At 37.1% G+C, this 15,320-nt stretch overlaps 1 protein-coding gene across 1 annotated transcript; it reads right to left on the bottom strand.

The window, feature by feature from the left end:
- Positions 1 to 499: 499 nt before the first annotated feature.
- LOC121987960 (probable LRR receptor-like serine/threonine-protein kinase At1g05700) lies at positions 500 to 1,317 on the bottom strand. The gene is made up of 2 exons (XM_042541660.1): positions 1,181 to 1,317; positions 500 to 1,104 (listed from the first exon to the last, which is right to left on the bottom strand). The coding sequence occupies exons 1-2, from the start codon at positions 1,305 to 1,307 to the stop codon at positions 500 to 502; spliced, it is 732 nt and encodes a 243-aa protein (XP_042397594.1). The 5' UTR covers positions 1,308 to 1,317.
- Positions 1,318 to 15,320: the final 14,003 nt, after the last annotated feature.

A 15,320-nucleotide genomic window follows, 5' to 3' on the forward strand; every position in this document is an offset into this window, starting at 1 on the left:
TTATACATAAAAATATGAAAGACAATTTTAATAGAAAATATACTCGAATATATTAGATTTTCTTTAAATGATACTCAATTGTATAAAAAATATACTAGATTTTCTTTAAATGATACTTAATTAGATAGAAAATATATTAGATTTTCTTTAAATAGTATTGGATTTAGGAGGAATTATATTAAAATAAGAAAAAAACTATACTCAATTTAATAAAAAATATACTCAATTCTAGTGTAAAGTGTTGACTTTAAGAGGAATTATACTCATTTTTGGACCTTTTGGACCTAAAAAATCTGAGGAGCAATTAGGTAACAATATTTGCATGAGGGAATTGAAGCAAATAAAACTTTGCATGCAGAGAGTGGAAACAAAAATTTTTATGAGTGGAGATTGTATGTAAAATTCAAGTTCTGATAGGAGATTTTTCTCTACTTTACTCTTTATTTTTATTTTATTATTATTTATTTATTTATTTATTTTACGTATTATAGTCTTACCGTTAATAAGTAATATATATATATACACACATCACTGACCTTATGGTTTGTGTTGCACCCAGGTTTCGCCTGGTGTAGACTTGAAGATAGAAGCTGTTATTGACTAGCTTGTACAAAGCGGAATCTATGCGTCTCAGCTCCAAAGACGATATGAAGGGTACTCCATTGCCGGTATTCACTAGGCAAATCGATACAGAATTGTTGGCCACCGCAACGATCACAACCTCTGCTCTATATGTAACAGACTCGTTTTGTATGCTCATTGTCATCAACATGTTAACATCGATGTAGACATCGAACTCCAAAGGCTTGATAGTGTTAGCTTTGTGGAGTCCGTCGTAATTGCCGTATAAGAAATAGGCACGCACCAAGTACTTGTAGTATTGCACCACCGGTCGCAACGTGTAGCAGCTCCGCGTGCTGTCGGGGAAGCTGCGCAAGGTGGTTAGTTCCTGCTGGAAGGAGGATAAGTAGGTCAAGTCAATGGTGTAGTCTTTGCCTGAGTCTATGTAAGCGTCGTCGGAAACATAGGTTAAGCCGGTGGTGCTATTGATATAGCTGGTGCCATTGCCGATCCCGCAATCGATGCTTATGAAAGACGAAGCATCTGTAGATGTTCATATGAAAGATTTAGGACATTTCAGAAGTTAAAACGGCGTGTATATGTATCAATTTATTTATACCTGGAGGGGGCTGGCAATGAAACCCAAGAACATTAATCAGTAGAATTTGCAGGAGAAGCCAAAACCAGTAGTAGCTTGAGCCTGAACTCTCCTCCGTTGCCAGCTGCTTCTCCAACTGAATTGGCATCAGAAATGAATTTTGAGCTGTGATTAATTTGGTTGATTAAAATTTTATGATGTTGTATTATAAATACTACAAAATAGTGAGACAAATTAAATAAAATGATTAACATAAATGTATATCGTTCATTGACTTTCATTTTATTTAGCATCACATTTATTGTCTAGTGACAGAGACAAAAAAGGATGTTTAACAGCAAACTAATTAATAGAGGATATATTAATAGCACTTGAAAAATATAGCAATGACCAATGAAATAAAATAACAAAATTTTAATACTTTAAAAAATATATTGGCAATATAGAGGTTAAAATTAAATATGGATGATCCGGTGGTAAAAGTGGCGTCCGTCATGTGGAGAGTCATAGTCAAAGTGGTCAACGTCCCGGGCGTTCGTCTGATCAAGTGAACCACCTTTTCGGTCTGCATGAAGAGTAGTCGATCCGACACTTCGACAGCTCGACCAAATACCGAGTTTCCGACGCTCAAAAAGCTCAAGCCTGGAAGGACGAAGACCGAGTGGTCGTCTCGCTCGGTTAAACGGTGGACGCAGCCCCGACCAAGCAGGCAGAGCTCCCTCACTCGACAGGACCGAGCCGGGCAGCAGACCATTGGCCGAGCGACTCACCCGCTCGGCCCAATAACGGACAAAAGGAGAAGTTGGGAATATCTTTTTAGGGATCAGTGTCGCCGACATGTGGCATGGTTGGCGGCATGGTCAGATAGGGAATCGTACGATGGAAGCTTCCACTGTCACGTCAGAGATATACTCGGGTTGTTAAGGTAGGGTGTCAGACACGTTTTTCTGACACATCCTTTCTAGATATGCTCTGAGAAGCGTGCACACCTTGGAAAGCGTGCATGCACCTCTCGGGAGCCCTATATAAGGACCCCCAAATTTCGATGGAGGTATGTTCACTTCGACTGTAGCTACAGTTATGCTGTTGTTCTTTTCTCTTCTCCACTTCATTCGCTTACCGTCGGTGACTGACTTGAGCGTCGGAGGGTCATCGCTGGGAAACTCCTCCCCGGTTCGGTACTAACGACTTGTGGTTGTAGGCTTAGCTTATCGGAGGCCCACGTTATCTTCAGTCTATATCATGTCAACGTGAGCGTCATCTTCCCAGTGTCTGTCGACTCGACCCTCGGACAAGATCAATGATAATGCTTTATGTGAATTTTATCAAAAGGGCATCTAAGTTTTTCAACTTATCCCATTTAGACTTTTCTTTAAAGTTCAACTCGTTTTTAGTAGACTTAATCAAATATGAATAACCAGTAATTGATTATCATCAGCTTGTTGAAAACGTCTAAGTTGTTGTTTTACATTAAAAATTGTTTTAAAACTTTGTAGGGCTGACATGGTTACTTCCATGGTTTCGAAATCATTAATTATGAGACTCAGCAAGTCAATGAAGTCTTCTCCACTCCCAGTCGTCCACGGTGTCTTCGTTTGACTCTTTAAAAATATATATTATTTTGACCGTCAATTTTTTCTCCAAAATAAGTCGTCCCCGTTGTCTTCCTGTGACACTTCTTTTGGCAAAAATATATATAATCCAACAGTATATTCATATTTACTTTTTGAACCCTTTCCTCTATTTGACTATTGGGGATCAGGGCTGGTCCTGGAGGAGAGCCACATTGGACGAAGGCCCTGGACCCCGAATTTAGGAGGGTCTATTTTTTTTTTTAGTATTATGTATTATAAGTAAATAGTTTGGGCCTTGGGTAGTTGTAGGGGTGTAAATGAGTCAAACCGCTTGTGAACTATTCGAAACTCGATTTGATAAAAGCTCGTTTGAGCTCGTTTAATGAGACTCGTTAAGATAAACAAACCAAATCAATCTTCACAATTTTCGGCTCGTTAGCTCGTGAACATATTCGTTAAGTTCATGAATCAACTTTTAAATAAAAATAATAATAATTTTGATATTGAATTTATAGATTTTACACTCTATTTATGAAAAACATAGACAAATATATTAAATTTATTTATTAGAATAAAATTATAAATTTTAACAAGAATATTATATTTTTTAAAAATATATAATTTAGTTTTTAATGAATATTTAAATTCATAATTTATATTTATTAAGCTCGTTTAGGCTCGATAAAAGTTCGAATAAGCTCGTCAGCCATGAATATATTCGTTAAATAAAGCTCGAGCTCGGCTCGAGTATAAACAAGTCAAACTCAAACATCCAAGAGTTCAGCTCGGCTCGGCTCGGCTCGATTACACCCCCAGATAGTTGGGCTCAAATTCATATTTCAGAACCTTTTGATATTGTATTTTCCTTTTATCCTTTTAGGTTGTAATTTGCAAAGTGGTAAACAAATGAAAAATTAGGGATTTGGGGCTACCATGAAACAATTGGAAAGTATAATCTTATTTTTTGAAAAGTATAGGAATGATGATTTTATTGCAAGTTTGAATATTACTAAAAGTCTTGCATCATATATGAACATAGAGCCAATATTTATAATAAAGCGTCATATTTTTAGGAAAACATAATTTAATGAAAGAGAGGACGATGAAGTTTCACTATCAGAGTCCTTTAGAATTGATTATTTTGTTGTTGTTGTGGATATGACGATTTCTTCTTTAAAATGTAAATTTGAGCAAATGAAAACTTTTGAAAATATATTTGATTTTTTATTTGATTCAAAAATATTAAGAACTTTGGACGATGATGAATTGTGAAAATATTATGTTAATCTAAAATCTACTCTAACTTATAACAACTCATCAGATGTTAAATTAGATGATTTATTTATCGAATTAAAAAATATTACAAATGACTTTACCAAATATAGTAATATCTACATTTGATATTTTTGAATTTGTTCAAAGTAAAAATTGTTATCCAAATGTTGCAATTACTTATAGAATCTTGTTGAATATGTCTGTTACGGTAACATCGACTGAAAGGAGTTTTTTAAAATTAAAATTATTGAAAACATATATGAGATCGTCAATGTCGCAAGAAAAAATAAATGGATTGAAAATTTTATATATTGAGAAAGATATTTTGAAAAATCTTGAAACTGATAATATTATAGATGATTTTATAAATAGAAATACTATAAAAAATCATTGTAGATGAATTGTATATTATTGAAAAATTATTTTGGATCTCATTTTATTTTTTTGCCCTGGCCTCCTGAGTCAAAGGACTAGTGCTGTTGGGGATGCCAGAACAAATACATGTTTTTTTTTTATCTAATTGGATTTTTTTTGGGTGATAATTTAAGCACCAACAAGTTAACTACGGGAACTGACCCCTTAACTTTCTTTGTTTGGCAGAAAATGTTAAAGGATGTTGTTAGGACAAAAACATATTAGGATGTTATTTATCAGAATACATTTCTATTCAAGAACATGATTGTCCTTGATGTTTTATCTCTGTTTTGTGCTAAAAAGCAAGGGCAAAACACATATATGCAGTAAGTTATTTTCTGAAATACCTTCTCTTCCTCTCTGATCCAATGCACCACTTGTGAAAGTTTTTGGGGAATTGATGAAATGCAAATGGAATGAATTAACTACATAAATAGTTGGAAATCCTATCATATCTATGAAATAAGCTATCGTGTAACGGGAAAATGATAGTTATTCCCTAACTAGTTCTAGATATGTAGAACTGTTCTTAGAGCATCTTGAAAGATTTTCTGGACCTCCATGTCACTGGATCAAACATGCTGCTCAACACAGTATATACAGAGAGTAATCACAAGTATAAACTTTCTGACTGGAATTTTAAGTATCCTCCTTTTTCTTTGTGTGTCCTTCCATGAACCAAGTTAGCTAGTTCCTACTTACATAGCACTTTAGAATACAATGTTTTGTTTGGCACATGAAACAACAACAAATGATTCGTTCCTCTATTTATTGGATTTCCGAGTTGCATTATGTAATCTGGCTTTGGAAAATTATGGACCGACCTTATTAGAATGTTGTAAGAATCAATACTCTTTACCTATTGCACAACATTCATTGTGGTATTAGGAAAAAAACAACTACAACAAGATGCTTGCTATACTTTTATGAGATCAGATCTTCTGTCCCCAAATTTCTCTGTCCCCGTGTCTCCTTACCGATCAGACAGACCAAATTACATCTCAAGGATGCTTTACACATCACGAGGATATTGTACACATCTTAAAGATGTCATGATGCCTTAAGATGTAATCTGGTCCGTCTGATTGGCAGGGGATACGGGGATAGAGAAAGTTAGGGACAGAAGATTTGATCTGATACTTTTATAACATTTTTCTTTAGAAAATTTATTTAATTGACTCTCTAATTTTTATAGGTTTATATTTGGAAATGTAAACAAAGTATGAGATTAAAACTCATGAGTTAATCTAGGGCTGACACAAACTTCAAGATACAATGATGCTCTGGTACTTAACTTGATAATTCAAAGAATATAATAATTCAAAGAACACATGAAATTTTTTCCCCAAACTGTTTGTTCACAAAATTTACAAATAATCTTTTTATTAAAAAATGTAATACGTGTTAAGACTCAGGACTCAAGACTGTCAGCAGTTTATTATCTGCAAAATTACATAAACAATAAAATATATTTTCTTTTTCATTTCTTAAACACAAGAACATAAATAATTAAAAAAATTACAAATAGTTTCTCAAATATCTAAATTGAATATTCATTAACACTTGAAAGGAACAATCCTTCTTTACTAAATAATAACTATTATTGGCTAATAAGAAGCACCTCCTTTAGCTCTTACCATAACACAATGTTTCATAAAATACAATGTACATTAAAATGCGCAAAAATAATGAACTAAATATATAAAAAAGAGAATGCAATAAATATCAAGATTCACATTGAACCTTATCCTTACTCGGATTTAGCTATTAATTGAACTACGCCTTCTCACTATTTGACTTGAGAATTAATCTTTACCGCTACATGGCCAAAATTTCATTCAGTCGTCAAAATTGAATCAAACCTTCATCCAATTAAATTCGAAACCCAATTAATAATAAAGATGGGGCGAATATGTTTCAAAGAAATTAAGATTCTCGTAGGTCTCGGTCCTTTTTCCTGCTCGGTTCGATTTGTCGCTCGGGCCTCTGCTGGTAGCCTGAAATTATTCACTCAGGTCATCTCGCTTGTAAGTTAAATTTAATTCAGTGTAGTTTAAATTCAGTTAATACCCCATAAATGTTTAACAACATATTGTTTCTTCCAACATCACTCATATTATTTAGTTAATAATCCTTGAATTATTACTTTTATTCACACTTTAATACTTTTCTCCTCGAGGTGCCTCGAGAAATTCTCAGGTACTTCATAGAGGTCGTCGACTATCTCCTGCTCTCGGACCAACGATCTCTATCAACAAACGTCCTTTTCAGGGCCCAAACTCCTCTGACTTGGACATAATCGGTGTCGAGATTGTTAGTGTGTGCACTTATGTGCCAAGACACTCCTTATGTATTTTGTGGATAATTATTTAATAAAGACAAGAATTTATCATTAATTATTTACTTTTATGTACGTATATGATTAATGATAAAGTCCCACAGATTAATCGGTATATTAATCTGAAAACAGTCCTTGATCGGATAAGATATCTAGAGGGGACATGGATATCTAGATTAACGCTGAGTATGACTAGGTCGAGATAGACCGGAGCGATGGATACCCAAGTTGTACTTGGGGGTGCCTTGAGTTTAGAGGTACACTAGACACCACCCGCTCAAGAGGAGACCACATATTAAGCATCATTGGTTATTCCTCTTATGAACGAGTGCAACTGATCTTTTGACTTGAGACCTTCATTGATTCTATGCATGGAGTTATGTGCTTTGACGCCGTTAAAAGCAGTCTTTAATCGGATTGTGATTAATACGATAATTGGGTGTATGACAAAATGTAGAGAGAATAGTGTTGAGTCAATAGAGGATTTATCGCTCTCTTGGATTAGGAGTTAACATCCTGGCCGCTTGATAGAGATATTAGTAACTCAAAATCCATGGCCATGGGAGAAATGATTTATCATTCAAGAGGAGTCTATTATATCTTGAAAATCAAGTAAAACAATTAATTTGGTAATGATGCATAATGTATCAAATTAATTGGGATGTAGGCTTTAGATGAAGAGATTGAATTACACAATAATCGGTTCATAGTGGTTTACAGTTTATAACTGATATTAATTTTATTGCATTGGGTGGCTAAAAACTATTGCTAGACGATTACCTTAGTCTATGTATGGATTTACACTGCCTTCGTGTATAAAACCTAGAGGGTCGCACGCATAGCACGTAGACATGAACAATGGTATCGGAAGCTAGTTGAGATCAAGATCAAATATGGATTTATTTGATACAAAGAAGAGAGAATTCGAATAGCCATAATCATGATGATTAATGAAGAATTCGAAGAGTCATCATAATGATAATTAATGAAGAATTTGAAGAGTTATCATAATGAATGTTATAAATGAAGAATTTATGGAGCCTATAACTCTTCATCTTTCTTATTAATGAAGATCATAAATGATGAATTAATTGAAAGCTTAACTCTTCGTATTCCTTGGAAGCTATAAATAGCTATCCTCGGAAAGATTCAAATGAGGAATCATTCTCTCCGAGTTTTCCTTGTCGACTTCTTCTTCTTCGGAAGAGATCGTAGTGCTTCCAAGGCTTTGTCGATCCAAGAGACTAGCACCTAACGGATCGTGTCAAGTTCATGATCTAGTGCGCGTAGATACCGCTAGAGGAGTCACACGTGGGGCTCTTATCTGTCTTATTTGTCTGTGATATTATTCACACCTATCGAGGACTTGAGGTATGCTTTTTATATAATTTTGTGTAAAACTATATGTACCACGAAAGATCCATGATTCATTATATGTCTTCCGCTGCACTCCGAACCCAACATAAATATGTCCGACTATGATATCCATCTCCCCTGCACAGAGGTCGAGCATATATCGTATCGCTCGTGTCCTTTTCAGGGTCCAAACTTTCCCGACTTAGATATAGTCGGGGTCGAGATCCTCCCGACTGCGATATCAACTTCCCCTGCAAAGGGTTGAGCATATATAGTATCGTCCGTGTCCTTTTCAGAATCTAAACTCCTGCAACTCGAATATAGTCGGGGTCGAGATCTTTCCAGTTATGATATCAACCTCTGTTGCACAGGGGTCGATCGAGCATATATCATATTGCTCCCGTCCTTCTCAGGGTCCAAACTTTCTCAACTCAGACATTGTCATGGGTCGAGATCTATGCGGTTTTGATATCAACCTCCTTTCACACAAGGATCGAGTCCATATCATATGATCTGTGTCCTTTTTAGGATCCAAACTTCCCAATTCGGACATAGTCGGGTCGAGATTCTCCCGGCTGCAATATCAACCACCTCCTGCATAAGGATCAAGCATATATCGTATCGCCCATGTCCTTTTCAGGATCTAAACTTCCTCGACTCGAACATAGTCGGGGTCGAGATCTTCCCGACTGCGATATCAACTTCCCCTCACATGGTCGAGTATATATCGTATCATCTGCATCCTTTTCAGGGCTCAAACTCCCCCGACTCGAACATAATCAAGGTCAAGACCTATCCTATTGTAATATCAATCTCCCTTCGCACAAGGGTCGAGCGCATAACGTATCGCTTGCGTCCTTTTTGGGCCCCAACTGTCCCGACTTGGGCATAGTCAGGGTCGAGATTCTCCCGGGTATGATATCAACCACCCGGAGTCAAGTATATATCATATCACTCGTATCCTTTTCGAGGTTCAAACTTTTTTGATTCGGACATGATTAGGATCGAGATCCTCCCAGTTGCGATATCAACCTCCCCCTTCACAAGGGTCAAACATATATCGTATCACCGGCATCCTTTTCAGGGTCCAAACTCCTGCACCTCCAACATAGTTGGGGTCGAGATCCTACCAACTGCGATATCAACTTCCCCCTACACAGGGGCGTGCATATAAGAACCACATAGCCACAAAACTCATATGATCCCATGAAATGATGTATTATACGCATTTTTATTTTATATTGTAAGAGGTTATTTTTATAACTTGAACATCTCAAAATCACACTGAGAGAACTTTCAATGATGTGCATATGTGCCAATTTATACCTGGAGGGGGTCCTCTCATGATGGACTAGTGGTTAGTGCATGGGGTGTTACCACAATGAAGTCTGGGGGTTAAATCCTGGCTAGTAGTCTGATTTCTGTCCTCCCCTATGTACTAGTCATTGTCTGGGCTAGTAGCCCTCATGATTTATCTTCTCCATGTTAGCCTAGGGATGGATTGACGGAGACGCTAAGGGTAAGTGAATAACCTTTTGCCATAATTTATACCTGGAGGGGGCTGGCCATGAAGTCCAATAACATTAATCAGTAGAATTTGCAGGAGAAGCCAAAACCAGTAGTAGCTTGAGCCTGATCTCTTTTCCATTGCCTGCTTCTCCAACTGAATTTTGAGCTGTGATTTGGTTGATTAAAATTTTATAATGTTGTATTAGAAATACTACAAAATAGTGAGACAAATTAAATAAAATGACTAACACAGAAATATATCGTTCATTGACTTTGATCTTATTTAGAAAAGATATAGATACCCTTGTGACATTTGATCGAGCATGCTTCACATGTTTCTCCTTGGCGTCACATTGCTGGTCGAATGACAAAAAGGATGTTTAATAGTAAAATGATGGCGGATATAATAATAGCACTTATAAAATATATAAATAAAATAAAAATAACAAAATTGTAATACTGGAAAAAAAAAATATTGACGATATATTGATTTAAATTAAAAGGGCATTTAATAAGGGGTAAATGAGACAAACTATTCGTGAGCTATTCTAGCCTCAGCTTCAAAAAAAAAAAATTATTTGAATTCGTTCGATTAAGTTAATGAGCCGAGATGAAACTGGATGATTTCAAGCTTGAAATATTATCGAGAGAAGTTCGAACTTAATAGTATTTGGCTTGTGAGAATGTGTTTATATATATATATTTCGAACTAAGTTTGTTTATCTTTTAAATTTCGAGCCGTAAATTATTTAATTTCATTAGGAGCCAATCAATTGAGTTTAGAATTATAGTTCAAGTTTAGAAATTAAAGTTCGAATCGAACTCAAATCAAGCTCAAAGTTCGGTAAAACGAATCGAGCTCGAGTCTCTAATTGTTTGGCTCGACTCAGTTCGACTACACCTATAGCGTTTAAGTTTTTCAACTTATTCAATTTGGACTTATCTTTCAAAGTTGAACTCGTTTCGGTAGACTTAATCAAAGATGAATAACCAGCAATTGATTATTGACTGATTATGATTAGCTCGATAAAAAATTCTAAGTTATTGTTTAACATTTAAAATTGTTTTTAAATTTTGTTGGGCTGTCATTGTTACTTAGCTGAATTTTAGTTTGTACCGTTCCCTCGTGGTTTCGAAATAATTAATTATTACAATCGGCAAGTCAATGAAGTCTTCTCGACTCGAAGTCGTCCCTGTTAGATTCTTTTGATACTTCAAAAAGATATTATTTTGACAGTCATTATTTTTTCCATGAGAATAATCAAAAGAAGGCGACGGGGACGACTTTGAGTCGAGAAGACTTCATTGACTTGTCGATTGTCAAAATTAATGATTTCGAAATCACGGAAGTGGCCAACGGAACGGCTCATTCGTCTTCCAAATCAATGATGACGTTAATTATTACAATCGGCAAGTCAATGAAGTCTTCTCGACTCAAGTCATCCCCGTCGGATTCTTTTGATACTTCAAAAAGATATTATTTTGGTAGTCATTGCTTTTTCCATGAGAATAGTCAAAAGATGGCGACGGAGACGACTTTGAGTCGAGAAGACTTCATTGACTTGCCGATTGTCAAAATTAATGATTTTAAAACCACGGAAGCAGCCAACGGAACAGTTCATTTGTCTTCCAGATCAATGATGGCGTTAATTATTACAATCGGCAAGTCAATGAAGTCTTCTCGACTCAAAGTATAAGAACCCTCAGGTTTTGACGGAGGTATGCTCACTTCTTCACTGTAGCTACAGTTCTCGTTTTCTCTTCATCCTACTTCTTTCCGCCAAAGATCTTAATTGAACGTCGGATGGTCATCCTCGGAGAACCCCTCTCCGGCTCGGTGTTGTGCTTACAGGTCCACGTCGGCGGGAGATCTACTTCTGCAGAGTCTTCGACCAGTCAACAGGAACACCACATCCTCAACTTCCATCTACTCAGCTTTCGAATAAGAACAATTATGAACACTAAACACGACTTATAGCACAATGGAACGGCTTATTTTTTAAATGAGAGGAAGGCGCTTATTTTTTAATAAGCGGCCAACGGAACGGTTCGATTTTAATCTTTCTTATTTCTTTGCCAAGTATTATAACATCCTTGGAATTCAAAAAAATTGGTAGTTAAACTAGTTCTGTGGAAGACCATTGCCAAGTTTTTCTAGGCCTAGTTGATCCTTATTTAAGTTGGGCATTTACTTATGGTGAACATGTACGACTATAATGTTTTTTGCTGTAACTTCATTAGTTGAACAGAGGTCTTCAGTTTTGATGCCTCGGCCACCACTCATCAGCCTTAGTACATGTTATATGCAGCAGGCTGTGCCTATGGGTTATTATACTCTTTTTTTCCTTGTTGGCTGTGCCAATTGCAAACTTGTTATAGTGTTCTGAAATTTTGTTCTCAACGCCAAAGGTATATTTTTGTTGTGTCAGATGAAGCTGTGGTGACCATTGCAAATTTTTCTCCGCAACTAATTGTCATAACATCAAAGCAGAGGCCAAGAAAGTTGACCATTCACGGAAGTGACGGGGAGGACTATGCATTTTTACTAAAAGGACATGGAGATATCCATACATTACTTTCTATGAGTGGTACAAAGGCCCTTTGGTTCAAGGCAGCAGCAAGGAAGAGGTGGCCGTAACCCTCGAGCTGGTGTTCAGCTGGGACAAAGGCAATTTTGGCTCAGGTCAGCGGCAAGAAGAGGTGGCCCTCGCGGTGGTGCTCATGATCGGCCTCGTTAGCTCGTTGACCCCCATTCTGAACAGATCTGCAGCCTGGAGAATAATGTCAAAATATAGTGGCTATCGAGTCAAGAAGCAACCTTAGATAGCAACTTGCATGCGGATGGCCATATATGTTGGACACAAATAATCTAATATCGGAAATTTATGGATATTAGTTGAATTTAAGTTACACTGAATTAAATTTAACTTACAGTCAAAATGATTTGAGCGGATAATTTCAGGTTGTCAGTAGGGTTGATTTCTGCTAAGTGTCAAAAGGCGGCTGGGCAGGTCTTTGGCACTTAGTTAATATACACAATGAAGGTTTTTTTCTTTTCTATTTCTTCTCCATTCACTTATTCAACAATATATACTGGGAGCGATATACACAATCGTGTGGCTATAGAAGTTGATTTCATCAACTGGACCAACAATGTTCGAGTACGACGATGTTGTGTTACAAACAAGTCGGCAAATCTTTGCAACACCTACCTGCAAATCATAACCGCTAATGAATAGACCTATAGAAAGATCTCACAAAACTTGGTGGAAAAAAAAATATTTGCTCAGATGAAAATGTGTATGTAAAATTAATATCGGAGGCAGTTCCAACCAAGAATCTTAGTGAACTTAAAAAAGATATAGGTCCAGCCAAAAGAGACTAGTTTATTGAGATCCCACTAATTGTTCTATCCATATATGTTATAGTAGTTGAAGGGATAGAAAGCCCTCATCACTTGCAATAATGATGCAGATTGATCAACCATTACAAGATCGTTCTCTTGAGTCTTGAGAATGTACCACCATAAACTATCTATTTAGAGTAGTTCCTAAAGGATGTGGATATCATAATTAATCACATTAGAAGATGATTAACATCATCAAAAAGATAAATTTTCTAGCATAGAAGAAGACTGCCTTTGGCTGAATGGTTATTGATACGGATATGGCTTGAGGGGTATAGGAGAAATTAAGAGAAAGAAGAGGGGCAATTCGGTAAAAGGACTATTAGGGTTTTAAAGAGAGGCACTGTAGCAAGTAGCGGGAGGGTTCGTTTTTTGGCTCGCGGCTCCGGATGTCGTCGCCGACTCCTCCTACAGCGGCCGCCGACGTGTCTCAACACTGCATACGCCTCCAGCAAGCGTCGACACCTCCTCCAGCGTCCGCCGGTGCCTCCGGTAGGCCACTGGTGCCTCCCCTTCCCCCTGTATGCCGGCGGCATCGCCGCCTTCATCGGCCACTGCTATTGCAGCGAATGGGCGCCGCCTCAGCCACTTGCAATCGTCGCCGCCGCCTCCTGCGACCACCATCACCGCCTCCAGAGGCCTGCTCCGTTCGTACTGTGTGTCTATGTCGGCCTTCGAGTCGAGATGGGGTTCCGGTCATCGAGCCGTGTTGTGTTTCGCTATTCGTACTGTTATCATGCTTGTGAGTTACTTGTATCATCCGGCCTGCGAGCCGCTATCATATCCGGCCTGCGAGCCGTTATCATATCCGGCCTACGCGCCATCTTTTCGGATCCCTGCTGCATCGGTTTCCATGTTGTCGCCCTCAAATCCAGTTCCTCAGCTGACCCACATTCATCTACCCTTCAGGGCCGCGACGACTCGATCAGCATCGCGACTAGTTCACCGATCCATCCGAGGGCGCCTCCCCCGGAGCTAGGGTACGTCCCTGTACTCATCTTGTGTGTATTTAGTGGCTCTACCATTATTTGATTACTTATATGTTCGTGAGATCCGCCTCGAGCATCGAGGTACCAGAGACCAGGGCAATCCGGTCGTTGGTTGCAGATAACATTGACCGAAGGTCTTCCGATGACTTGGTCAACACAGAAGATAGCTCACCAGTCGGGTCATGGAGATGCGGTCAACATTCCAGACATATCGTTCCGACGATTCCATCTTCTCAAATTCCCGACAGAATCAATTATATATTATGATTCATATTGATTTATATATATATATATATATATATATAATTGCCATTGAATAGGTTGCTACCTAAAATGTATTTTCAATCTGACCATAATACCAAACTTTCTGGCACAGTAATGGGCAGAACGATATGTCAAAATGGTTTGTAAAGAGTTCTTTCAATCTGCAATTGCCTTTCCTACATGTACGGAGGCCAACATAGACTATAATTTTTTTTCTCCTAAAATTGATCTTCTTTTTATCATTCCTAAAATAGATATTTTTTTCGGTCCAATATCTTGGGAAACTAGACTAGTCTAAGAATCTATATAAATTTTATCCATATTAAATTTTGCTAAAATATGAGATAGATATTCTGGTCGAGCAAATTCATCAATATATTTTTTTTAAAAGGGTGAATTACATTTTACCCCTAGGTTTGGTTAAAGTACGAAACAATCCTCGTGGTTTCAAAAATAACAAAAAAAACCTGAGATTTGGCTAAAGTAACAAAAAAAAAACACCTTGACTAGCCGACGATAGTAATCAACCGGCAAAGATAAAAAAAAGATATATATACCTCTGCGTTTTAGCGGAAAAAAATAATAAAAAATTACTTGAAGCAGCTGAAAATTAACTCAAGTAAAAAATTATTGCAGTTTGATAGAGTAATTCCACTAATCGATTGTGTAAACCTTAAACCCACAAAGTCATAATATCTTTGATTACAAATTCCTTACCGAAATATATCTATTGCAAAAATCCGTTCTCGTCTTATGCTCCAAATCACAACCCGCCGTTCTCCACGTCTTATGCTCCCAACCAGACTCCTCTTTCCCACATTTTGTTTCTTTCACTATAAAGAATAATCGATCAGTGAAATGACTCTCTCAAGCTGCAGTAATTTTTTACTTTAGTTAATTTCCAGCTGTTTCAGGTAATTTTTTAATTTTTTTTCCCGTTGAAATGCAGGGGTATATATGTCTTTTTCTTAACTTTGCCGGTTGACTACTATCGTCGACCAGTCAAGGGGTTTTTTTTGTTATGTTAGCCAAACCT

The sequence above is a fragment of the Zingiber officinale genome, chromosome 5B (assembly GCF_018446385.1).
Source record: "Zingiber officinale cultivar Zhangliang chromosome 5B, Zo_v1.1, whole genome shotgun sequence".
Lineage (NCBI taxonomy): Eukaryota > Viridiplantae > Streptophyta > Magnoliopsida > Zingiberales > Zingiberaceae > Zingiber > Zingiber officinale.